Raw genomic sequence first — 25,369 nt, 5'->3', positions numbered from 1 at the left:
ATCTTGAGAATGAGAAATTCTTGTTATTCTATTCCGTATTTATGTTTTCCTGCATCTGTTCTAATGAGATCTGGAGTTTTTACAAGCAAAACACTCTTATTGCAAAGATGAACAGTTTTAAAGAACATGCTTAGATGCCTACAACATCTGCCCAGTACTGTACACATATTACATATATCACTCCTGTCCAATGAAAAACATGTATCTCCATTATTAGTTTTGTCCCTGGTCTGGACCCCTCTATACACTGTGTGGATTAAGCAATTATTTTTGCGATTTTTTATTTGTATATTATTTAATATGCAAACCTTTTAACACTTGACCTGCTGTAAAAACGAGAGCAGACAAAAGGCTTCAGTGTGCATCTTGTATTAAAGTTTTTTGAAATACAGTTAAAATACTAAATTTTACATCAAGGGTAAACAGAAATCAAAACACGTCATCAGATGAGCAGGGGGAGTTTTTGCTTTAGCAAACTGCAAAAAAAACAAACCAAAAAAATCTCTCAATTTACAAGTGCCTCATCAGGATGAGAGTCTTTTAAATCTACCAGCATGACCATGGTAAACCTTATTTACAATTCCGACAGAAGTGGCAGGAAGAGATGAAGATTACAACCACTTTTTAAAATCCTATGATTTACAAGGGGAAATTCCACCAAATTTTCAGAAATTCCTGCACATTTTAGTCACTGAGATGTGAATACAGTCATTCAAAGTGATGTGATGTGATGTGGGATGGAGCCTTGTAAAAGAAAATAGTCCAGTGGTCGTGAAGGGGATCAAGAGGACATCTACAGTGTAAATCTAGAGATTTTACTGCTTATCCAAACATTCAGTGAGTTTACTTGACTTCTGGGTTTAATATGTAATGTTGGTAATGTTACAAAAGTTTTTCTTTGGGTTCCGTCTTAGCTTTCAGCAACCTGAACACATGAATCACAACAAAGTAGACACGCCTAACTTTGCTGGACTGCTTTTAACGCGTCTGGTTCCGGATTCACCTGAAAAGCAGCTCGGGCTGAGTTACAGACAGCCAAGAATCTTCTGAATCCAAGCCTTTGTTCATACTTTTCCAAAAAGTAGCCAGCACAATGTCATCAATTGCCCTTTTGAGAGGAGCAGAAGCTCCTTACTCCCTATATAGTCAACTACATACACTCTTAAAAAGGGGGTCTTCACAGGTTCATCAGTGTAGGCAATTGTTCTACATAGAATGACTGCTTAATGTCTTTGCCTGGTTGACAATTATTTGGATTGGTGGAAAACCTTGTGAAGATGTTCTATATAGCACCAAAAAGAGTTTCACTATCGTTACAAGTAAAAATATGCTTGTGTAAGTCATGAAACTATGGTATCTACACCCAAATGATGTATTAAAAAGTAGAAATGCCACATAATGCACTACATTTAGATGCAGAAGCTGCTATTTCATGAGTAGTATAGCGCACAGTGCATACATAATGGATCAGGAGCTATAGAGCTTCAGTAGCATTTGTAGTTTACCAGCCTTTAGATGATTTCTACATGTACATACAACCACACACATCTCTAAAGTTCCCAAGAATAGTGTGCAGAGTCAAGCAAATGTACAACTGTCTCTCGAGTGAAAAAAAAAAAGAGCAAAATCCCATTTCTTCTCCAGCTACCATATGGGCTTATAATGTAAAGCGTCAGAACTAGTTTCTTCCATAGTGGTCATTCTAAAAATACCAAGCAACACATCAAGACACAGTTTCAGTTCACATTGTAGTACACCAACCGGTCATATACTGGCACTGATGACTATACCCTCACATGAAAGAGTAAAACTGTGCTTAATAATAAAACTGCTTTTACTGCAGAGCTGACTTTCTCACTGAGGTCAAACACAGCCTGAGCTCAAATAATCAGCACAGCACTCACTGCTGTGTTACTACAGCTTTTGCTGACCCATGACACTTTCTGATATTATTCAGAATATGTTTTCCCTACATAAGTGGATAAGGAGGGCGAGGTGCGTTCATGGAATCAGGTGTATAACTCCACCTACTGTTTGTCTGGGTGACGTACTGGTCACTGGGTGACGTGCATTCCTACAATGGTAGTCAGTCAGTGACACTGTCTTTTTAAAGTTGGCCAGCTAGATGGTCTAGGATGGTCCAACATATACACTATATGGACAAAAGTATTGGGTCACCTTCTCCGAAGAAATAAAAAAATAAACTACTGTACAGAGAAGGTATTCCACTGCATTCTGAAACACAGGTGTGAAGACATGATTGTATTCTGCGACAAGAACGTTAGTGAGGTCAGGATGTTGGGTGATCTCCACCCGACCTCATCTCCAACATTTTGGATGGAGCACCAACCATCATTCCGGAGAACACAGTTCCACTGCTCCACAGCACAATATGCTGGGAAGGCGTTATGCCCCTCTAGCCCACACCTGGCATTAGGCATGGTGTCAAAAGGTTCATGCTGGCAATATGTCTCTACATGGACTAGACAAGCTGTGAACAATTCCTACTTGGCACGTTTTTCTAAAACAGTGAATTTCACATCCAACCGACCTGACTGTGGAGAAGCTTTGAAAAATGGTGGATTTCCCCTTTAACAACTTAACGTAACCAAGACCATATGAAGCAAGAGCTGGTGCTCTTTCGCCACAGATGTCGTCCCCAGAAATCCAATAAGCACACTCCTGGCCCTCGAGGTCCTGCGGGACGATACGTAAACAACAAAAACAATTTCCATAATTTCTTTAGGAATTTCACAAAGCAGTTCCAGTTCAGGATATTATCTTGCTATAAAAAACAATCAAGCGAAATGTGTTGTGGAGAGAAAGCTGAGAACAGTCCCTCGCTGTTCAGGCCTAATGTGAGATACTGAAGGGTTTTTTCCTTATGTCACTGTGAAACCTCATCCTCTCGTCCTGACTCTGAAGCGTGCCATGTCCTCCTTGTGTTCTCCTCAGGCTGATTACTTCCGTTCTCTTTAAGAACACCAAGGGCACGATCTCTTCCATGCTGCTCATTCTGGGTTGAGTTCAGGGCTATGTTAAACATACCCCTACGCTCACTGTGATTGGTCGGCACAGGCCTCCATTGGGCTGGCTGCTGCCCCCTCGTCATTGCTGCTGTCCACTTCCTGGTCCATGGCGGCCTCCTCGTCCAGGCGCTGGCTAGTGTAGTCGGTGATCTCCAGGAAGCCGCTGGGTTCCACAACCACGTTCGACTGACTCGAGTCCGGCATAATGGAGTACTGGGGGATTACCTGCAGGACGGGGAATATCCATTTATATCCATACTATCCATAACCTTCAGAACAGTTTTAAGATAACAAAAATGAAAAAGCCGTAAGCAAAAGTTTGGTCACCCTGCATGGCCACCCTATTTGGCTAGTAAATGATTTCTGCAGCCAGAATTGTTTAATTCTTGTTTGGTGGATTCTTAGCCATTCTTTCTTGAAAAAGGGCTTCTGTGAGACTCTTGAGCAGTTAGCAGAGATCTTAAATTCTGGGGTCCCCAAACTTTTGCATGGTGCCACCACTCACTTTAAGAAACAATAACAAAAAAAAATACAGTCAATGTTTCTTGGAATGCTTTAGCTTTTCCAACTCACAGTAACTGAAATTTGGATCGGGGTGCCCAAACTTCTGCATGCCACTGTGCATACCCTCTATTTCCAGAGCACAGAGCAAATAGCAGCAAACACTAATAAATACAGACATTTTCATTGTTGTTCCGGCTACTAGGATAACACTCCCAGTTTACCGACTCACTGAACTCTAATCCCTTTAAGTAATGAGGCTTTTTAATAAGGGCTGCAATGATGCCTGCAAGACGTTGAGGACAGCATGCTGACCACGATGAAGGACATGTTAAAGGAGTAACAGGCTTAAGTTTTACCAAGTCAGTCTAACGCAAACATGCAAGACTATACGGGTTGTGCTTACAAATCAAACCACATGGGCTTGCCCACCTGTATCACGTCTATGTCTTTGCTCTTCTGAATGCGACCGAAGGCACCGTGGGCGTGCGAGTGCGTGTGTTTGGAGCTGCTGATGAGAGGAGAGGTGGACGCGGCTTTGGTGAAGGGGCTGCAGTCGCTGGACGAGTCCACCACCATGGACTCCGTACTCGGGTCAATCTCCGCCTCCATCATGGAAATCTTCAGGATGTCGGAGACACCAGATTTCTCAGATGTGCCGAGTCCCGAGCTGGACTCGGCCTGCAGCTTAGCTGCCGCCTCGCCGCTGCTGGACACGGGAGGACACTGGTGACTGCCGAAAGTGATCTTGGTGACCGCAGCGCCCTGCGTGATGATTGGTTGCTGCACCTGGGAGAGCAAGAGAAAGAAAGAGAGAGATCAATTCCCCATACACTTTGCCTCACTGAAGATCATAGCATTGAATAGCTATAGCTATCTATATAGATACACAGCTATAAACATTCTATTTCACTTGAATATGAGGCTGTAATTAAAGGAATGGACATATTTCCCCATGTTTTATTTAGAACTGTAACCATGTTTATATACTAGCTCTGTTGTATTACAGTGACTGTTCTGTAACGCTTGTTAGTTCATGCCTAGAATTACCCTAACTGGGCGAGTCAACCTGGTTTACTTGCAAATCCACTTCCTGAATAGTTAATTTGGGGAAAAAGCTCAAAGGTTGCTAAATGAGGATCCAGAAACACAGTTGAACCTAACATACTTCGTAATGTGACTAAGGAACATTAAAACATTAACATTAAACACATTATTTTTCAAGAGCATAACAGAACTGCAGCACACAGCATTTTCCCTAAGTTCATAAGTGGGCGTGCATAAATATAAAGCATCCCCAAAAGTGTTATAAACCAGCTGTTCTTAGTCTGGAGGCAGAAGACAAGTATGCAAAAAAAGTACATAGGCTCATTTCCCCATGTTTTTCAGAGACTTCTCTATTAAATCCCCCAGGGCTATTGTATCGCACTCCAGGCATGAAACAGCGAATGGCTGTGTGCATTTAAGTTGAGTGGTGAAAGAAACTAGCTACATTCCCTAATTAGCAATTTTAGCCAAACATGCTAAGAGGACAAGCTTTTCTAAACTATCCATACAAGTAGCTTATACAGACATGTTTAGTATTTGGACAGTGACACCATTTTTGTTTGCCGCTGCACATCACCTCAATAGATGAGCAGTTTCGTGGTCAGTTGTGACCTGTGCCCTCATTATTTCATGACAAATTAAGGATATAAAAAGTCTGGAGTTGATTTCATGGGATTCCAAGCAGCAACTGTCGGCAGCTGCAGTAAAAATCTGGCAAAGCATCTCAAGATAGAATGCTCCTCATTTATGATAATGTTAGTTTGTCCAATTATGTTTGTAGGTTTGGGGAGGGACAGTTTCATTAATTAATTCGTTTTTTAAACCTGCTGAGTGGTGGAGTAGAGAGGCACTAGTACAAAACAATATACCGTTCAAATTCTTTGCTCAGAGAGGGCTGAACTGCTAAAGATCTGTCAGAAGTATTTGTATACATTCAAGGGTTTAATTCAAGCCAACATAGACAGTGGCTTTCCTTTATTAATATTCAGAGATTGCATGCTGTGACTAACTGGGCTGAATCTTGAATCTAGGAAAGGCTGCAAATGTAGATTTAAACATTTGAATACACATTTTCCTCATTTGAATGTGCATTTCTTTATTGAATTGAATGAATATTTGAATTTCTATTTCTGTTTTGACAGTCCTATTTGGAATCAACACATGCCTGGGTGAGTTTTGGCACTCAATGTATTAATTTATCTAAGCTTAAAATCACGACACTCTGAGGAGCAATGGAACTGGGTTCTCTGGAGTGATGGTGCTACATCCAGTACGTCTGGGATGAGTTGGGGACTTTGGGGTGGGGATTTTTGACATCCTGACCTCACTAGCGCTCGTCGCTCAATAAACTCGAATTCTCACAGCAGCACTCCAAAATCTAGTAAAAATCCTACCCTGGACAGCGGAGACAGTAACTTCAACAAACTAAACTATTTTTAATGCCCTTGATTTCAGAAGAAACAATAAATGAGCAGGTGTCCCAATACTTAATGCCTGTAAGCACAATGACACTGCCACTATAGGCTGTTTGGAACTGTTTAGAAATGTGTTTTATACATAACCGAAATGTGGATTTTCATATAAACTCCACCAATTTGTCAAAAGATGAGATGTAATGCACTGTAGAGACACTTACCGACTCTGATTTCTTCACAGTGGTGGTGACAGGAACTAAGGGTCTTGGCGTCTAAAACACAAATACAGAGATACTCATGTACCATCCAAACTGACCAGCGAAAGTTAGTTTTTGTATGTAATGTTGATCAAGGTAAAAAACTTAGTAGTAAAGATTTGGGGTCATGCTCTTTGGCGCATGTATGCTTTAAAAATATAAATAAATGAATAATAATAATAAAATAGAAATACAGAATATTTAAAGGTAAAGGTACCCTTTTTTTACCCATTTGTGGAAGTGAACACACACACTACTGAACTAACACATTAACTTACACATTACACACACAGGGGAGACGGTGTACCTGGCACTTGCTAGCTAGCTACGTGTTGAACTACATGCATTGTCAAGGAGAGATTGCAGAAAAACAGACAAAAAGGTCCAGCTTCATGCGTAGACCACAGGAAAACCGACCCTGACGCCAAGCCAAAAGAGTCCGCCCTCTCGTTCTAGCAAACTGCTGCCGTCATTACTTCATACATTATTTCTATTTCTGCTTTCTATATTAATACACCTAAGCAGAACAATCAGTCTTATGTGATGATGCAGTGACTTTAGCAGTGTTCTCCATTTAAATTAAATTAAGGTATATGAATATTTTATATATAAGAAGGCCTCGGATTTGGTAAATGTGTGAGTTTTATTGCGTGTTTGTGTTTACTAACCTGACTGCTGCTGCTGCTGCTGCTACTACTGCTGCTGCTGCTGCTGCTGCTGCTGGTGCTGCTGGCTGCCTTGTCCGAGCCCACTGGGTGGTGGGCCTGCAGCGGTGGTGGCTGGGACAGTTGTGTGTGCATGTTGGGGCGATGGTGTGAGCTCGGGGCCTGCTGCAATTTGGGCAGTTGTGGAGTGTGTGGGGGTTTGGTGGGGAGTGCGTGCAGGGCAGGTGGGGCGGCAGCTGCAGGGGAGGCAGAGGAAGAAGGCGTGGGAGGGATGGAGGGCTTCACAGAGGCCGTCGGAGCGCTGGGTCTGGGGGTGGCCAGCTCTGGTCTCTTGGTGGCTGGAACCGCTTCGGCTGGACTTGGGGCAGCTTTGGTGGGTGTGGGTGGGGTAGCAGTGGGCTTGGTGAGGGCAAGAGGTGGAGTGCGGTGCTGCTGCAGGGGAGGAGGCGGGGGCTGAGCAGATCTGTAGAAAAGTCCAGTCTGAGGGTCAAGCGTGTCGCCCTCCAACTCGCCCTCCTCCACTACAGTCTGCTCCTCCACAGGCCTGCCCTGCGCTGGGGAAGCGGCAACCTGCTACACACACACACACACACACACACACACACACACACACACACACACACACACACACACACACACACACACACACACACACCCCTAATGTAGTATCTAAAGACACAAAATCATCACACAATTCGTCTACTTAGCCTCTTTCTCTCTTACTCAGTCACAGGCGTGCTTGTTTCTGAAGGACGTAGATTAAGGGGATTTCCACCAGCTTTTTTAAATTTCTGCATAATTCAGTCTATAAGAGGTAAGGTAAAGTAATTTAAGTAGTTTATTGTGAAAAGCTCCACTCGAGAAATATACAGAAGTGTTTAGAGTGGTTGTGATAGGAACCTGTTGTCTAAAGAGTGTAATGCCTCTAAAAGCTACTAATAATGTTACTGTCAATACAAACAGTAAATAGTTCATTTATGATAAAGTCGCACCCAAAATACACCCATTTGTCTTGGAATCTCCCAGTATTTTATTGTCATCAAAAATTGCATATAAAACTGGTCTTTCACTAATATTTTAGGATGACAAATAAACTGGTAACACTGTAGACAACCAAGCCAATATTCTTGGCAAAATCTGCTTCTTTAGCGTTGCAAGGGAGATACAAGGCCAACATGGCTAACAAACTAATGGAAACAAATGTAATCCTCAATGTCACAAAAGCAACTTTACAGGAGAAGGAAAAAGCCCTTCTTAACTTACAAACCAAAGTAAAAGGATTTTTTTTCCAAGCCATTTCAGAGCATTTCTATTGGTCCATTCATCAAGACGTTTTAACACAATGCAAAGAATAACAGATGCCAATTATGTCAAAAAGTAAAAAGAACGAGATACAAAATAATGTTTCTGCATGAAAGCCAAGATACATTACATTGTAGAGTTGTTGTACAAACTGCATGCTAAATAAACCACCTCAAACTTCCTCAATTCTTTTTTAAACATTGTGGACTAAATGCTTTATTTTGCAGTGGTGAGTTTCTCAATGAAAATAATAATAAAGTAATATGTTTAATGTAGAAATGTTTCAAGATTTGTTATTTGTTAAATTATTTTAAAATGCCTTTAATTAAATATTTAATTCTTGTGAAAAAGAAAGATTAAAAAACAGCCTGTTTCAAGTCTTTTTATTAAAACAGTATTTTTTTAATGGTTTATTTAAAAATGATGTAAGAAGAATTGGCTACAAAAACAAAGGGCTCACTGTTGGAACATTTACTCTGCCATTGGAACGCCTTTAAAATAAACTCAAGAATATTCAGGAAATCAGAAATAAATGTACTACAATAAAATGCTTGGAACATCCAGCAGCGCTGCCTGACTCAAAACTAATATGAATCTAGCAGCTAATGTGCAAAGCGTCTCTAAAGTAAGGATGTACACCTTTCTAAAACCCACTAGACTGACACAGATATGTGGAGAGGCAATCATCCTGATAGTTGTGGCAGTCTAACTTGTGTCTGAGACTGAGACTATGGCTGTGTTCTAAACCACGTACCACCAAACGAGTACTACCCTTTCTCAGTCTTCTGTTAGTAGCACCACATGTTCGTGAGAGTCCTTGCTTGCCTGATCAACTACATTTGTATTAAGATGAAAACTGTAAAAGTGTAGATTTTGGTTTAGTCACTTCAGTCTCTTACATAACCAAAATGCTCGTATTAGTGAACAATGTGAATGACAGATGTTAGTAGTGTTTTAAAAAACATGGCTATAAAAGCAAGAAATCTGAAAACATGGAAAAGGAAGAAAATTTTATGTCTTAAAATGAGAAATGGGAAAACGGGAAAGCAAGAAATTTTAAAATATACCTGAAAAAAGATGGAAAAGCAAGAAATGTAATAATAAAGGTCTTGAAATGAAATGGGAAAGCAATTTATTTAAATGTGTGTCTTAAAAAAGAAAGCAAGAAAATTACATTTTTAAAATTTAATGGGAAAACAAGAAATTAAAAAATATGTCTTAAGGTGGAAATGCAAGAAATTCAATAATATAGGTCTTAGAAATGGGATGGGAAAGCAAGACGTTTTACATCTGAAGTTGTTTATTAAAAAATGGAAACCAATGTTCTGAATGTGTGATGATGTAGTGGGAGGAAAAAAAAGTCCCTGGACTACATCGTATCAGGACCTTCTTCTGCTGTGAAGTGGGACAGTAACTCCACCCCCCCATTAAATAGGCCACTGCACGCTCCATCTGGTCTTTGTACAATCTTAGTGCTTTGGCCACGTACAGAGGGCCGTCAGAACCGCTCTACTGAGGCATGATAAAGGTTCAGACTTCCACTGTAAAGCTTCACGTAAGCCAAAGGAATTTACACACAACTGTAGCTACATACACTTCTCTTGAAAGTTCTCTTGAAACGACTGAATGTTAGAAACCCAGCAGCGGTGTCAGTGTAGTACCTGAGCGCTGAGTGCGGTGGTGCTGGTAGAAGGTGCAGCACTGGAGCTTTTCACTGTGGAGGAGAGAGCTGGTGACTGGCTGACCGGATGACCGGATGCAGATACTTCACAGCCTGCTGCAGACTTCACTGGTTTGCCTGCACACACAAATAGAAAACTGTCTGTCACACACACTCCTGTACTGCACAACACACATTGTACACAGACCGCAATGCACTGTTAGGGGGAAAAAGATTATTAAATTATTATTATTTTTTTTTATTATTATTAACTTAAATTTTAGCCATGGGTTAACCCCTTAAAAACTCTCCGGGCCTTTGAATTTTCCGGCCAATTAAATTCTGCCAATAGCTCAGTGCTGGGGAAGTATATCTACTTTATATCTGTGTTGTCTGAAATGATTGAGCTCCATTCAATACTTTTGGGATGAGTTGGGGATGAGGTGGGGTGGTGATCATCCAACATCCTGACCTCACCACTGCTTTTGTTGCTAAATGCAATTAAATCCTGACAGCAATGCTCCAAAGAGAAAGGCTTCCCTAGACAGCATAGACAGTTACTCCAACAAAAGAGCGGAATCTCATTTAATAATAACCTTGATTTCAAAAGAAACAATGAACGAGAAGGTGTCCCAATACTTTTGTCTATACAGTGTAGGTTTCATTAACGTTATTTGAAAAAATATTTTAAATGTATAATATTTAGTCAACCCAACCTTTTTTAACGTTATTTTTGATTACTTTCATTTTAATATTAATAATAACAAATGTTGTTTAACGTGATACAAATAAAACACACTGTTACATTGTTAAAATAAAGCCAAAAAAAGGACAAAATATGTGACCATGGTTATTGTAATCATGATTAATTAAAAAAAATAAAACCATGCTATTCAACATACCATGGACACAAACAGGCAGGGGCGCTGTCAGGGATTTTGGGTCCCATGAAAAGATATTACACTGGGCCCACAACTCGGCCACAATAATATTTTAACATAATAAATTAATACATTATTCCTGGGCTCCTGTCAGTCACAGGCCCTTGGAATTGTCCTAACTTTCCCCTCCCATATGGTGCCCCTGAAAACAGGGTATAATTAGTCCCATAATAGCGCACTGCATTGTGTGAAATGTTGAAATGTTGAAATCATTCATACTTTATAGTCAATATTTCATTACATATGCCTCCTTCATATTACAGAAGATGTGTCTTATTGTAATACCATATTTATGCCATCATTATACATATATACATATATATATATATATATATATATATATATATATATATATATATATATATATACACATACACATACATACATACAGACATACACACACACACACACACACACACACACACACACACACACACACATATATATATATATATATATATATATATATATATATATATATATATATATATATATATATGCATGCCAACAGGGATGCTGTATTATCTCATACTGTACTAAACTGTATACTGTGTTGTCCTTTATTATAGTAAGTTTAGTATAGTAATTTTGTGAATTGATACACCCCTAGTAACAACTTATGAGCCACGCAAAATAATAGGTCCAGCCATTTCACTGCCCCGCCCCACTACATGTCCCAGTGTTCTCTTCCTGCCTGCATATTTACACCACTGGCTATCCGTAAGGTACCTATAGTGCTGCACTCTGCTGGGGTTTCAGGCTCGCCTGCAGCCTGGCCCGACGGCTCGGGAGACTGCCTCCTCTCCGGGGCCATCTGGATGGGCACTGCCATCTGACTCAGATCAATGGTGTGTTGTCTGGGCTTGGCTTCAGCCTTCTCCTTTGCTGAGACACACCAAACACCACAACTGCACGTTATTACTTGCTCTAAACCAGGGACAGTCACAAGTGGGGCAGCTCTAGGTAGGAGACACTTGCGCGAGCACACACACCTGTGGTCTGCTGCAGCTCCAGCAGGGCTTTGATGGTGGACGTGGCCGACTGAGCCTCTCCGCTCATGTCCTGGTAAATGATAGTGGGACTCGCTTCCACAGAAACCTCCTGCTCTGCCCACTCCTGGCCCCTTGAGGTGATGACGTGCACCACCGGCTGGGCTTCTGGAGAACAGGGACAGGCTGTAGCTTAGAAACCTTTGAACTCAACAAAACGTTGCTACCCAGGTTTCTCTGTTTCCCCCATTAGAAGTAGTTTCCCCACTACAGAAGGAGCAACTGCAGATAAGGTATACGGGACTGTTATAGGGACATCTTCAGGAGGCAAGAAGAAATTCCTACAATCTCCACCCCTGTGTGTTTAAGTCACCATTTCATAGCCCAAGGAGTGTAATGAGCTAATATCATGGTCTGCATTAATACAGGAGCTGGCTACTGGGGTTTCCTTTTTTTATTCCTAATCCATAAACTGTTTGTTTTTATTTTTATTGTTGTTTAGTCTCTCTCACATACAGTGGGGCAAAAACTTATTTAGTCAGCCACTGATTGTGTTCTGAGCCACTGAGCCACTGAGGAGTTCTCCTACTTAGAAAGATGAGAGAGGTCTGCAATTTCCATTATAGGTACACTTCAAATATGAGACACAAAATGAGGAAAAAAAAATCCTGGAAATCACATTGTAGGATTTTTTAAGAATTTATTTGTAAATGATGGTGGAAAATAAGTATTTGGTCAATAACAAAAGTTCAACTCAATACTTTGTAACATAACCTTTGTTGGCAATGACAGAGGTCAAACAAGTCTTCATCAGGTTTGCACACACTGTAGCTGGTATTTTGGCCCATTCCTCCATGCAGATCTCCAGAGCAGAGCAGTGATGTTTGGGGGCTGTCGCTGGGCAACACAGACTTTCAACTTCTTCCACAAATTTTCTATGGGGTTAAGGTCTGGAGACTGGCTAGGCCACTCCAGGACCTTGAAATGCTTTTTACAGAGCCACTCCTTCGTTTCCCGAGCTGTGTGTTTGGGATCATTGTCATGCTGGAAGACCCAGCCACGTTCCATCTTCAATGCTCTCACTGATGGAAGGAGGTTTTGGCTTAAAATTTCATGATACATGGCCCCGTTCATTCTTCCTTTAACACGGATCAGTCATCCTGTCCTTTGCAGAAAAACAGCCCCAAAGCATGATGTTTCCACTCCCATGCTTCACAGTAGGTATGGTGTTCTTGGGATGCATTCTTCTTTCTCCAAACACAACAAGTTGAGTTTTTACCAAAAAGTTCTATTTTGATTTCATCTGACCACATGATATTCTCCTAATCCTCTTCTGGATCATTTATATGCTCTCCGGCAAACTTCAGACAGGTCTGGACATGTACTGGCGTAAGCAGGGGGACACGCCTGGCACTGCGTAGTGTGTTACTGATGGTAGCCTTTGTTACTTTGGTCCCAGCTCTCTGCAGGTCAATCATCAGGTCCCTCCGTGTAGTTCTGGGATTTTTGTTCACCGTTCATGATTTTGACTCCACGGGAAAAGATCTTGCGTGGGGCCCCAGATCGACAGAGATTATCAATGATCTAGTATTTCTTCCAATTTCTTACAATTGCTCCCACAGTTGATTTATTCACACCAACCTGCTTGTCTATTGTAGATTCACTCTTCCCAGCCCGGTGCAGGTCTACAATTTTCTTCCTGGTGTCCTTCGACAGCTCTTTGGTCTTGGCCATGGTTAAGTTTGGAGTCTGACTGTTTAGGCTGTGGACAAGGGTCTTTTATACAGATAACAAGGTCAGACAGATGCCATTAATACAGGTAACGAGTGGAGGACAGAACAGCTTCTTAAAGAAGAAGTTACAGGTCCGTGAGAGCCAGAAATCTTGCTTGTTTGTGGGTGCCCAAACACTTATTTTCCACCATAATTTACAAAACAAAATATTAAAAAATCCTACAATGATTTCCTGGATTTTTTTCTCATTTTGTCTGTCATAGTTGAAGTGTACTTATGATGGAAAATATAGACCTCTCTCATCTTTCTAAGTAGGAGCACTTGCACAATCAGTGGCTGAATAAATACTTTTTGGCCCCACTATAAGTGAAGCTGCACAGACAAACTACTACTACATACACTAATTATACCAAAAGATAATCATGTAAGGTCTTAAGCTCTCTTTCAGAGCTTGCAGAGATTAAAAAAATAATAACCATTTAATTCATATCCAATTTAAATGTAACTTAATCTGATTTTAAATGCTTACTGAACGGCTCTCCGATTATATTAATGTCTGACCTTTTTATATATATTTTTTATATTTACATTCTTTTTTTTTTTATTCAACAGCTTAATGTATTTTTTTAAAGGATGCTAGCTGGTTTATCACTTTTTGCCATTTGTGACATTTGCCATTACATTTAATAGAAAGACAAATAATTGTTTAAAAGTTTGGTCACACTTTTCAAAGTTAAGGTTTATTTTATTCAGGTTTATTAAGATTCTGTTCTTTGTTCAATAAAGCCTAAATGTGACATTTATAAACATGTATTTACTATGCATTACACATGTTTATTATAATCTTAATTAGCACACTGATGACTGTTGCATGAAAGACACTAATATGCATTATTACAGCTAACAAAGCAATAGTTAAACACAATCACCCTGTTCTGCAAATGCACCTTAATTATTACCTAAATGTACATGTAATTAGTGTGTGATTGTAACTGGTGGCGCTTTGAATCATGTGGGTTCTAGATAGTGGCAAAAGTAACAGTTTAATAACCACTTTTTATTTATGACCTTAATGAGTTAATTTGCATCCTAAATTCAGTAACTATTTGTGTAACTTTGGTTGCACAAACAAAACCTTGATTATATCAATATGTGTTGAAATAAGAGCTCAATTCACCTGCCTCTGGTTGTTAAAAATCCTTAATAAAGCCCTAAATGTCCTTAAAATGGTGTTACTGAAAGTTTCTCATGTACAACTTATACTAAATAATATGAATAATTAGAAAGTATCAATCCAACAACTCTGAAATTGACATTTTATAATATTGACATCAAATTTTTAGATTTTATTGTTTTATTGTTAATATTAAATGTTTTAAAAATATATTAAAAGTTGTTAAAAAAAACCAAATGAGTAATGAAGGAAATGGAACTCTTACTGGCACAATACCATCCGTAGGGGGGAAAACCCCCACAAAAACACACAGCCACTTACCATGCGTACTGTCTGAGGATGCTGGGCTGCTTTCCATGTAAGATGGAGAATCGTCCTTTAACGCCCCCTCCTGGCTGGAGCCTGGTACTACACTTGCCTCTGCCCCACGGGATACCTGCTGTAGCGTCTCGCTGACCAGCTGTCTCGTCTGCTCGCTCACCACAGCTGTCTGGAATGCCATGGGCTTTGGCTTGATCAGCACCTGCACAGAGAGGCATTAGGGGTGAAACTCTATGTCTGCTGGAAGGCTGATTGTGGCTGAATGTGGCTAATTCCAACTGAAGTGGCTAAACGAAGGAGTCTGTTGCAGACCTGGGTCTTGCCCTGCTGGCCATAGACGATCTTGGTGGGGATGATCTTGGTGGTGCTGGAGGGCTGCACGGCTGAGCCCAGACTCTTCGGCTGGGTCACAATCATCTTCGTGATCGGCCGAGACGCTGTGATGATGGCAGGCTTTGCTCCTGGCACCGCCTGCAGAGCCTTCTCCCCCTGAAACACACAGACATTATACATGACTTTTTAGGGATCACACATGTTAAGTGTATAGGTTAAGGTTTATGGGGAGCCCCTAGGTGAAACTGACAGAAATGCTACCGTGGAACAAGTCTTGGACATTTCTAATGCAGGTTATGGTAGGAATACCTCATCACAGGCAATGCATCACATGCTAACCTCTGTCCACCATCAAACATGCCAACTAACAGATCACAACCATCTGGACTTAGGAGCAATGAAAGAAGGTTGTCTGGTCCTGTTTTTCCTTACAACACTTAAATGGCCTGGTACGCATCCACCTTTCAACTGACAGAAGCTAAAGAATCTGCTGCAACACCTCGGTGCCAGATACCACATAACACCTACAGAGGTCTTGTAGAGTGAGCTGTTTTGATGGTACGCAGATGTCCATCAGCATATCTTCTACTTTATTAAAGACCTTTTTATCCAAATAAAAGCTGAAGTCAATGCTCTTTTTCAGGTAGCATACCTGTGGGATTTTTTTGTAAGAGTCAATCTAATGCTACTAGTAATAGCAGATCTAAATGTCCATATTTGACTCATTTATGTATAAGGCAACAAAGGCTGTTCAATCTGGGAGGAACCAACAAACCAAAAGACAACTGTGGCACGTCTCAGAAATTTTTGATAATGGTTTTGGGAGGAATGCTTCAAAACACACAGCACGGCACACCCTGCTGAGTATTTAAAGACAAGTCAGAGTGCCCATGCTAACACCTATCCACTGGACCTTGAAACAGGTGTAATGGCTGGGGCGATGGGCAAACAATGGGGCGATGGGGGCAGAGAGATGTGAGCAGTGGGTAGCTACTTGCCCCCATTCTTTGTAGAAAAAAAAACACGCAGGAGGCAGCCAGTGTGGCCTAATTAGAGACCATTTATTGGACAGGGGGGCACCCACGCTTCACTTATCACAATCCAGGATAGCTAGAGTAGGGTAGAACATCAGAGCTATCCACATACACGTCTCAATTCTCTCTCTACACTCTGGTGCACATGCTCCTAACCCAAGGCACTTAAAGTGACCGTTACACAATGTAACGTCTTGGTGGCAGATTCTGCAGGGCACCATTAGAGGCCTTATGAAGTGAGCTTTTTTGGGGTCAGCATACTAGGCAGGTGGTCTTCATGTTTCGGCTCATCAACGTACATAGTAGTGTTTGCTAAAACTTCTACTTGGTAGAAGAAACACTAAGCCTAGTCATAGTAAACCTAGTAAACAGCTACCCCACCCAGACAGCTGGGCCAAATTTCTCCCAGTCACAGACAGCTGTGGCATAATCAGTATTTGAACTCGTTTTGACAGTCCAGCCCACATCAAAGCAAACATTGAAGGTTTATGAGAAGAAATTCAGTTCACAGCTTCGGAAAATGATCTTACCCCAGCATTTAAAAGCGTGGTGACCACATTCTTCCCAGGCAAGCCCTGAATGGTCGTGCCTTTCCCTGTGGTCTTCTGCACCACGATGACATTGGGTTTGGAGGTCATGGGAATGGTGGTGATCTTTGTGGTGGTGCCTATCATTTACAAGTGCAGAGATAATAAGAAACCACACAGATCAGTTATTTATTTCAAACAGTTTTTTAAAAGTATTTATGCTTTCTATTCTCTTTACCCGCTCCTCTTACCCGACACCATATTGGTGCTGATGATCTTTCCCCCAAGCGTGGCCAAAGACTTGGGCACCACTGTAATGATGCTGCCGCTGGTGGTCTTCACATAGGTGGCTCCAGCTGGTGAGGTGGCCATTCGGGCTCCGATAGTGGGGCTGACCGATGGCCGGGTGTAGGTGGCTTGCGTCCCTGTATACACAGCGCACACAGTGTTGATACGCGACAAATTATGACAACGAAAACAAAGCAGGGTCTGGCAGCATAATTTTGACATAAAACTTTGTTGTACTCTAGGGCTAAAAGTTGTGGAACTGTTTAATTAAGCAGTTCAATGGCTGTGTAAATGTTTCCAAGAAATGTTAAGGCACCACACCAAGTCCAATAGGTCAATCTGTACAAAATTAGAGATAATGCTATCTATCATTCTAAAATCCTTGCCCATCATTTGTCTTCTACTGACTCTATAATGGGGCAAAGTGCTTGGGTCCAGATGATTGCCACTGGCAACACAAATTGTAGACTGAGGCAAAGCTCTTATTGTATTTTTAGCAGTCCAGAGTAAAGCGGTCATCAATTTCAGAGAAAACTAAATGGAAACTGCTTGTCTTGGTTGCCAACAACGATCATTTTGACATAGTAACTTTTATTAAATACACTAAACCTCCACAACTTGCATGAATAATATTTTTATTATTTAAAAGGTTGATTTTTTTTTAAAATATCAGTTAGGCTATGGGGTACCTGTAGGCGTGGAGACCAGTTTTGTGGTCATGATGGCCCCATTGCTGCTGACCACCATAATAGGAGCAGAGCTGCTACTGGGCATGGTAGCACTGGAGGGCTTCGGCAAGATCTTACTGGGCTGCATCTGCTGTGTGATGATCTTTACACCTACGCACACACACACACACACACACACACACACTCTTAGGTTAAATAACAGACGCAACATACTGTATTAAACAAATAAGAAGAGCTTCATAAAGTCTACATAGAGTCTTCATAAAGATTACACTTAATGTGTCCACAAGTTAATTTGTATTTATTTAGCCAGAGCTGGAAGCAGTTGAACTGGGCACTGGGTTGACCTCCACATTTTTCACACTGCTCTAGGTAAGAGAATCGACTTAATAAACAAGTGTAAATGCGTTCTGGCTCTTGATCCACCCACAGGAGAGTTGGGTTCTGACCTGATTCCTGTTTGATCTGTATGGTGGGTTTGGCCCCTGCTGGTGTGCTGGTGCTTTGAGGTGAGGAGGTGGAGAGGGTTGTTCCCTGCAGCCCTTTGGGTGATTGGGACGGATGCGGCTGCTGCTGTTGCTGCGGCTGCTGCTGTTTAGGGAACTGGAGGATCTGAGAGGGTGAGCTCACCAGAGCTTTAGGAGAGGGCAGTCTCGCTGTGGCTACCTTTACTGCTGCTGAAGTCCCAGCTGAGTGAGGGAATGAGATACCATTCGATTAAATTAGACAATTAAGGTATTTATACTGCACTGCATATTCCTGTAGGCCCACTCATGGAAGATCTCACGATCAGATTTATGTATAATCTTACTTACATTGAGCCGTGGTGGACATCACTACTGTAGGGGTGGAGGACACCACAGTTGTCACAGCAACAGGGCTGGGTGCTGGGGCAGCGCTGGTGCCTGCTGAGATCACCATAGTCTGCTTCTGATTGGTTGCCGTCAGCATAGAGCTGGAGACCAGCTTAGACATGGCTGCGTAGTTATGCGACTTGGAGAGGATGTTGGGCACAAAGTTGGAGCTAGGCGACGTAGTGACGATAATCACCTGTGAAAAAGAAAGGAAAGAATATCAATTGAGCTCTAACTGTGCAAGGCTTCTGCCATGAAGAGAAATAGAGGAAGGGAGGGGAGGGTGTTACAGACCTTTTGTGTGGTGGTGTTGGTTGTCTGGGTGGTGGGCTTGGTGAAGGTGATCTTCACTGGGGACATGTGAGGGGGCAGAGAGTTGGCAATGCTCTGCATCAGGTTGCTCATCTTGGGGCTGCCACTGACCGGCACTGTGATGGTCTTGGAGATGGGAGGGGCCACTTTAGGCACCTCCTTCAGGAGCACGGGGGAGGAGCCAGAGGAGTTGGTGCGTCTGCGCTTACGAGGCTTTTCATCCTCATCAGAGCAACTCACACCTAAAAGAAGAAACACTGTTGAATACATTTTGGCGCAACTTATGACCCTTGGTTTCTTGGACTTGGACCTAGTAATAAAGGAAAATTGTTTATTTTAATAGACTAAATTAAGTTATTATTATTATTGTTGTTATTATTATTAGAGCTGCACAATATATCGTTTTGGCATAGACACTGCAATTTGCACATGCGCAATGGTCACATTGCAGGATGTGCAATGTCACATAGGGCAAATTAACTGTGTTGTGGGTATGTAGTTAGGCTATGGGGTTTTTCAGGGGTTGGCCCAGACCCCCCTAGCTCCAGTGAAGGAAAATTTTAATGCTTCAGCGCACCAAAAAGATATTTTGGACAACTGTATGCTTCCAACTTTGTGGAAACAAAGGGCCTTTTGGGGTCGTGGGAAGGGTCTTTCCTGTTCCAGCATGGCTGTGCCCCAGTGCACAAAGCGAGATCCATAAAGACATAACCTCAAGACCATCAAACATTTTTGGGATGAACTAGAATGAAGATTGCAATATATGCAAGTATAATTATGTAATAACATGTGTAATGGTGTTTGAATAACATGATAAGATAAGATAGATAAGATCATCCTTTATTAGTCCCACAGTGGGGAAATTCTCAGTGTCACAGCAGAAAAAAAACTTTTTTTTAATTAATATACCTGGATTTTCATTTAACTGCAGTCACAAACACAAAACAAACAGAGAAGATCAACCTCATCTAAGCATTGTATGTTTTATGTGACTCACTCTTCACATAGACTGTACTCCCACTGGGTAGGACTACCACGTTGGAGGCAGGGCTAGCAGGCCGAGGGGATTTGACTGCAGCTGCTGTGCTGCCGCTGGGGGCAGAGGCGCTGGGGGGCGTGGCAGTAGTGCTGGTGTATGAGTAACACACCACCACTGCAAAAGAACATTCATCATCACACAGCAGCACCCATGAAAAACATCACCAATAAAATGCCACCAAAGCAAAAAGAGACGACATTCAAGATTAACCTTGAAACTACCAGTAGTTCCTGACCTCTTCCTCTGTGACCAACTACTGACCTTCTTTGTTGCCGGTCTCTGCAGGGAGAAGCATTGAAGCATTCTGATGCGCCGTGGCATTGGCGACTGCGTTGGCCGTCACAGTGAAAGCCGTTTGAGGCACCAGCCTAGGCATCAGAGGGACCAGCCTGCGCCCTTCAATAGACCACTCTGAGGAGCTGTTCGGCCCAGACATGCTTTATTTTAAAAAACAAAAACAAACAAACAGGAAAAAGAATTACAGTAAGAAAAGAAAATAATAAGCTGAATAATAATTCTGCTGTGGAAAGGAAATGCAAGAAGCTACGCTAGAGCTTGCTGTCTTACTGATACGCGATGGTGGTGAGACGCTCATCATTCACAGCCCTGCGCACCTCTGCTCGATGACGCTCGGTGGAAATACTGTGGACAATGAGAAACATCACAAGGTCTTTAGTTAACAGTGTACAATCATGTGAAAAAGGGCCAGTTCATGAAACATATGGACAATTGATTTTCATTTGATCAATATACTGAATTTAGAGATTAAGGTAAAATAGTCAATATTTTGTCTGGAACTACCTCAATTAGATGCTTCCTAAAACTGTCTACCTGCCTCTGGCATCAACTAGTATAATAAAAAGTGTTTTATTGTTCTTTAAGATGTGTGATGTTTGAGGGGTTACCTCTCAATTTTCTCAAATATCCATAAGTTTAGTTATATTATCAAATATATATTATTACATTTCTCAAACATCCATATGTTTAAAGCAGCATTAGGCAAAAATGGATCTTTTTTTGCTCGTGGACTCCCCCTCCTGGTGGAGAGTGTAATTTACTGCAGTGAAGACCAATTACATTTGGAGCTCCCCATTATGTAAGCTTGTAGATTGTAGAATCGTCATATAAAAGTGAAAGAAGCATGTGGACTGATGTGGTAGATTAATATTACAGGATTTTACAAGAATATGACCCAGGTTTGAAGTTAAATAGTGCTCTCCTAATTACATGTCAGGGGACCATCAGTATGACTATGAAGCTGTTATTTGAAGGTAATGCTACATAATGTTGCTTTAAATATGTTAAAAATATGGTCCCATTGATCATCCCAATTTTTATTTGCATGACTGTAAACAAAGACAGCGTCTGGAGATGGTTAGTAACTACTACACCTACTCCTAGTGGTAACTTCCTATTCCTATGTTGTTATGCTACCGTTACTCTAACTTCTTTAAAGAAGTCTTTAAATAAATGAAGGAGAAATTTCATTTTAAGTTCAGGTTTGTCCAGCTGAATCGTTCTCAACTCCTCTCTAATTGTGTACAGATAGTTAAGGGCTAAAGTAAATGTGCTATCTGAAAATGTCTGAATACTTCAGTGTCTTTTCTAGGAAATCAGTTAGACCTCTACCTTAGGACTTTGGTAAGCTCCCCCAGCAGATCTTTCTTGTCCTTGGTTAGATCCCCCTGAGCGCGGAGGGCGCTGATCACTCCTGCGTACGCCTCCAGCTCTACAAGCAACAACAGAAGAAAAAAAAACAACACAACTTCAGTAAAGGACACCAACCCACTCCACAACCATTACTAGAGCATTTGAGGAGTCTGGAGTACAAACTGGAGCGTTTCAGATGGAGGGGTGTCGGCAGATAAGTACATGAAAAACGCTGGATAGATGAAGTCTGTCACCGAAACAGATTTCATCAGATTTGATGACAGGTGCATTAGCATTATATTTGAGCAACTGTAGCCTATTAACATCGCTAAAGTAGCAAAGTTCACACACTAAACTTGCGTTTTCATGAACAAATCCTTCAACAGGTCAGTAAAGTATTCAGTGCCACCTTGTGGCCAAATTGTAATATTATGACTTTTAAAGCATTTAAATTAATCTGATTAATAAGAGTCTCTTTTTTCCAAGTATAAATCATCTCCATTCATCAACAATTCTGAACAATAAATATCACCTAATCCCAAATATCTATGAGCCATTTTTTGGTCAACCATTGTTCCAGGTGTATGTTTGAGTTTACTGAATCTGAACCACTGAACTGAAAAGCACTGACATCATAAGCAGTCCAATGAATAAACAAATAAATAAATACATAATTTTTAACTTCTAACCTTAGTTTGCATAAAATATTTAGATTTACAAGTAACTTAGGAGCTTTTCTGTCACTCTATTCCTCATGACATTTCCAGGTAGTTGGAACGTTTTGATTGTTAATGAATGCAGAAAAAGGGGAGATGCCACCTTCAGTAAATCGTGATCGAGGCTTTGATCAGAGCTAAAGACAATAAAAAAAAAAAAGAGACTGCACTGAATAAAAGCCACTCACCGAGCTTGCGCAGGATCCTTTTACACTCGTCCCTGCTGAGGTCGAGGAGTGTAGGCCACACCACCGGCATGGTGCCAGCCAGCTGTGGCTTCTCCTGCTGAATCATCCACTTCAGAAAGACAGGGACTAACAATCAAACTCTGGGTGCTTCTAAAAGTAATCGCTGAGTGCAGGAGTGAGGTAACGTCACAGTTATAAGCCCAAATGCTATAAGCACTCACCTCTGAGAAAGTGACCTCTTCTGGAAATGCTTGCTATTTATTGGTTGGTGCCCTTTAAGAGAACAATAAACAGCATGTTAGCATTCATCCTCTGGAGACAAAACTGAAACTGTGAGTAAAGACAGCACTCTGAGATGCTGTGATATATGATATGACAGCACATTATAAGAGTTTTGGTTAGACATTTAATGGTTTTAAATGTCTTTCCTATAAAAGCAACCGGCCTCTACAGCTTTGTCATGGGTGTCATTCCTAAACTGGGACAAATTAATTGTATTTCCAGTCAGTTAAATATGTTATTACAGTTAAAAATGTAATGAAATATGCAGTTAATCAGTGTTCTTTAGGCACTAATGATATCCATAAAATACTGGTGTTGGTCTGGCAGTTTTCGGTAACTGTTAGGTAACAGTGAAGGTAACAGACTTCAACACCAACTTAATGCACAGGAGATTTAGCTTTAGTAGAGATACACAGTAACATCAGATTCATCAGAATAGGTGGATAATTACTATAAAATAAAATATCAGGACCTGACAGATGATCAATATTTCACACCAATATCCAAGATAAATTTATTATACTCCATAAACAACAAAATGAGTAGGTGCCCTAAAATATCTGCATTTTATTCAGTTTAATTATAATTTATTATTATTATTAATAATAATAATAATAATAATAATAATATTACACAAATCCAGGTACATTTTGCCCCAGTGTCAAGATTTTATACTGCTTAATGACATTATAATTCAGAGGATGATATTACTGATGGACACACCCTTATACTTACACCCAGAAGGTAGCTAATACATGTGGTACAGCTCAGCAGTCTCCCTGATGCCAAGTAGTGTGTTTATTCATGATAGCAAGACCTGAGGAGTTTTTTTTATATTTTATTATATATTTTTTATTTTATTTTATAAGTTTCAAATTCAAAAGAAACACTAACATGTATCAGATTGTTTTCCAAGGGTTTGTTGAATTCATTAACCCAAAATTAAACATCGCCTGAAACTGTTCTACTGCGATACACTCAGAAAGTAGCCAACCATGGTACTGAATTTGCCTAGATTGGCTTAGCCTAAATCTCAAAGGTCTCACTACCCCCAAGTGCACCAAGTCCTAAACTATTAGAATCTGCCCTGAAATAATACACTTCGTCGCAACAGAAAGTCATTCAGACTCACTGGCTGGCTGTTTGTTGAACGTGTAGGGCCCCGTTTTGGTGTCCTAGGCACTGCAGCTAGCGCACTATATAGGGAATAGGGTGCACAGGGGGCAATTTGAGATTCAGCCTTAGCCTGAATTTCCCTCCCCAACTAATTTAAAACTACATGGAAAAAAGGACATTAACGCGTTTCAGAGTGTGGAACTGAAAACAGAGCATCTGACATTAAAAAAGGGTGTCTTTGCATTTTTAATCTGCACAACGGGGAATGAAAACTAGCGACGGTCACAAATGGGCGTTACTCCAAAAGTCATAGGTAGCAAAGACTTCTTTATACATTAAAATCGGGTGCTATCTTACCCTGCCTAAAGACAATGTGTATTACAGAAAACCTACAGCTTCACCCTCTGCGCTACGAGCAAAAGGAAAACCGGCGATGCCACCTGCGTGTGGACTGTGGGTTAATGTTGTTCATGTCAGCTGCAGAAAGACCCAAGCAAGCAGCAAGCCAGCTAGCTAGCCTTTTTCCACAGCATCCTCGACTCTAATAATAAAGAAATTGACACAAACTGCGGCCTCGGCCCTATGAAAGCTGGTTACTGCAGACAGGACTGTGCGCTGTAATGTGATATAGCTAAAACTAGGAAATAGAAAGCGGCCATTCTGATCCAGCTAGCTAGCTAACCTCGCTAGCCTTTATTTCACAGCTAGCTGAGCTCGACACTGCTGCATTCTCCAAAGCACGAAAACCTCATGCAACATCCAGCGACCTCAACCTTGCCTCTCAACGACACCGCACCATAAAATGAACAGTGAGCTCGGTTTAGATGAGACTTTGCCAGTGATAAAATATAGCTAAGAGTCCAGCTCTAACCTCTTCTAGCTCCATTCCCTCCAGTCCTTCCACTCCGCCATGACTATCAACTCCAAAACAGTCGGGGCGCGCTCTCAGCTGCCCGAGTAAAAGTCCCTGATCGGGTTGATACTAATGTCGTTAAAATAATGTAGAAACTTGTTGGAAATTTTCTTATTGTTTACATAAAATATTCTATTCATAGTCCGTATTGATGATGTTAGACTGGTGTTAGACGGTACGGATGCTGATCGAGCGCTGGCTCTCAAAACAGGCAGATTCGTCTGTAGCCCAATCAGGACCCTGCGAAAGAAGGATGCGCTGCATTGTTGTGAAGGATTAAAAAAAACAATAATAAAAATGTGAATTAATGAGAAGTTTTATTGTTGATCTGCGATTTCGACATTGCTTCGTTTAAGTTAGCAGGAACGAGCTGGCCAGCATACATGGCATTAGT

The 25,369-nt window shown here is 41.1% G+C and overlaps 1 protein-coding gene across 6 annotated transcripts; it reads right to left on the bottom strand.

Moving 5' to 3' along the window:
• Positions 1-353: 353 nt before the first annotated feature.
• On the bottom strand, positions 354-24,985 carry emsy (EMSY transcriptional repressor, BRCA2 interacting). Of its 6 annotated transcripts, none has more exons than XM_072658790.1 (22): positions 24,934-24,985; positions 22,886-22,937; positions 22,665-22,773; positions 21,740-21,839; positions 20,678-20,752; positions 20,372-20,547; positions 20,069-20,224; positions 19,054-19,313; positions 18,721-18,955; positions 18,355-18,594; positions 17,906-18,055; positions 17,180-17,353; positions 16,932-17,068; positions 15,347-15,523; positions 15,035-15,236; positions 11,810-11,974; positions 11,547-11,702; positions 9,878-10,014; positions 6,918-7,487; positions 6,214-6,264; positions 3,963-4,319; positions 354-3,254 (listed from the first exon to the last, which is right to left on the bottom strand). In XM_072658790.1, the coding sequence occupies exons 3-22, from the start codon at positions 22,768-22,770 to the stop codon at positions 3,057-3,059; spliced, it is 3,822 nt and encodes a 1,273-aa protein (XP_072514891.1). In that variant the 5' UTR covers positions 22,771-22,773; positions 22,886-22,937; positions 24,934-24,985; the 3' UTR covers positions 354-3,056. The 6 variants fall into 6 exon arrangements, with proteins under 6 accessions (XP_072514891.1, XP_072514893.1, XP_072514894.1 ...); XM_072658792.1 differs by having other exon boundaries at positions 6,918-7,484; XM_072658793.1 differs by having other exon boundaries at positions 11,810-11,971.
• Between the last annotated feature and the right edge of the window lie 384 nt (positions 24,986-25,369).

The sequence above is a fragment of the Salminus brasiliensis genome, chromosome 16, assembly GCF_030463535.1.
Source record: "Salminus brasiliensis chromosome 16, fSalBra1.hap2, whole genome shotgun sequence".
NCBI classification, from domain to species: Eukaryota; Metazoa; Chordata; class Actinopteri; order Characiformes; family Bryconidae; genus Salminus; species Salminus brasiliensis.
The sequence above is the reverse complement of the archived record's forward strand: the minus strand, read 5'-3'. Positions and strand labels throughout refer to the sequence as shown.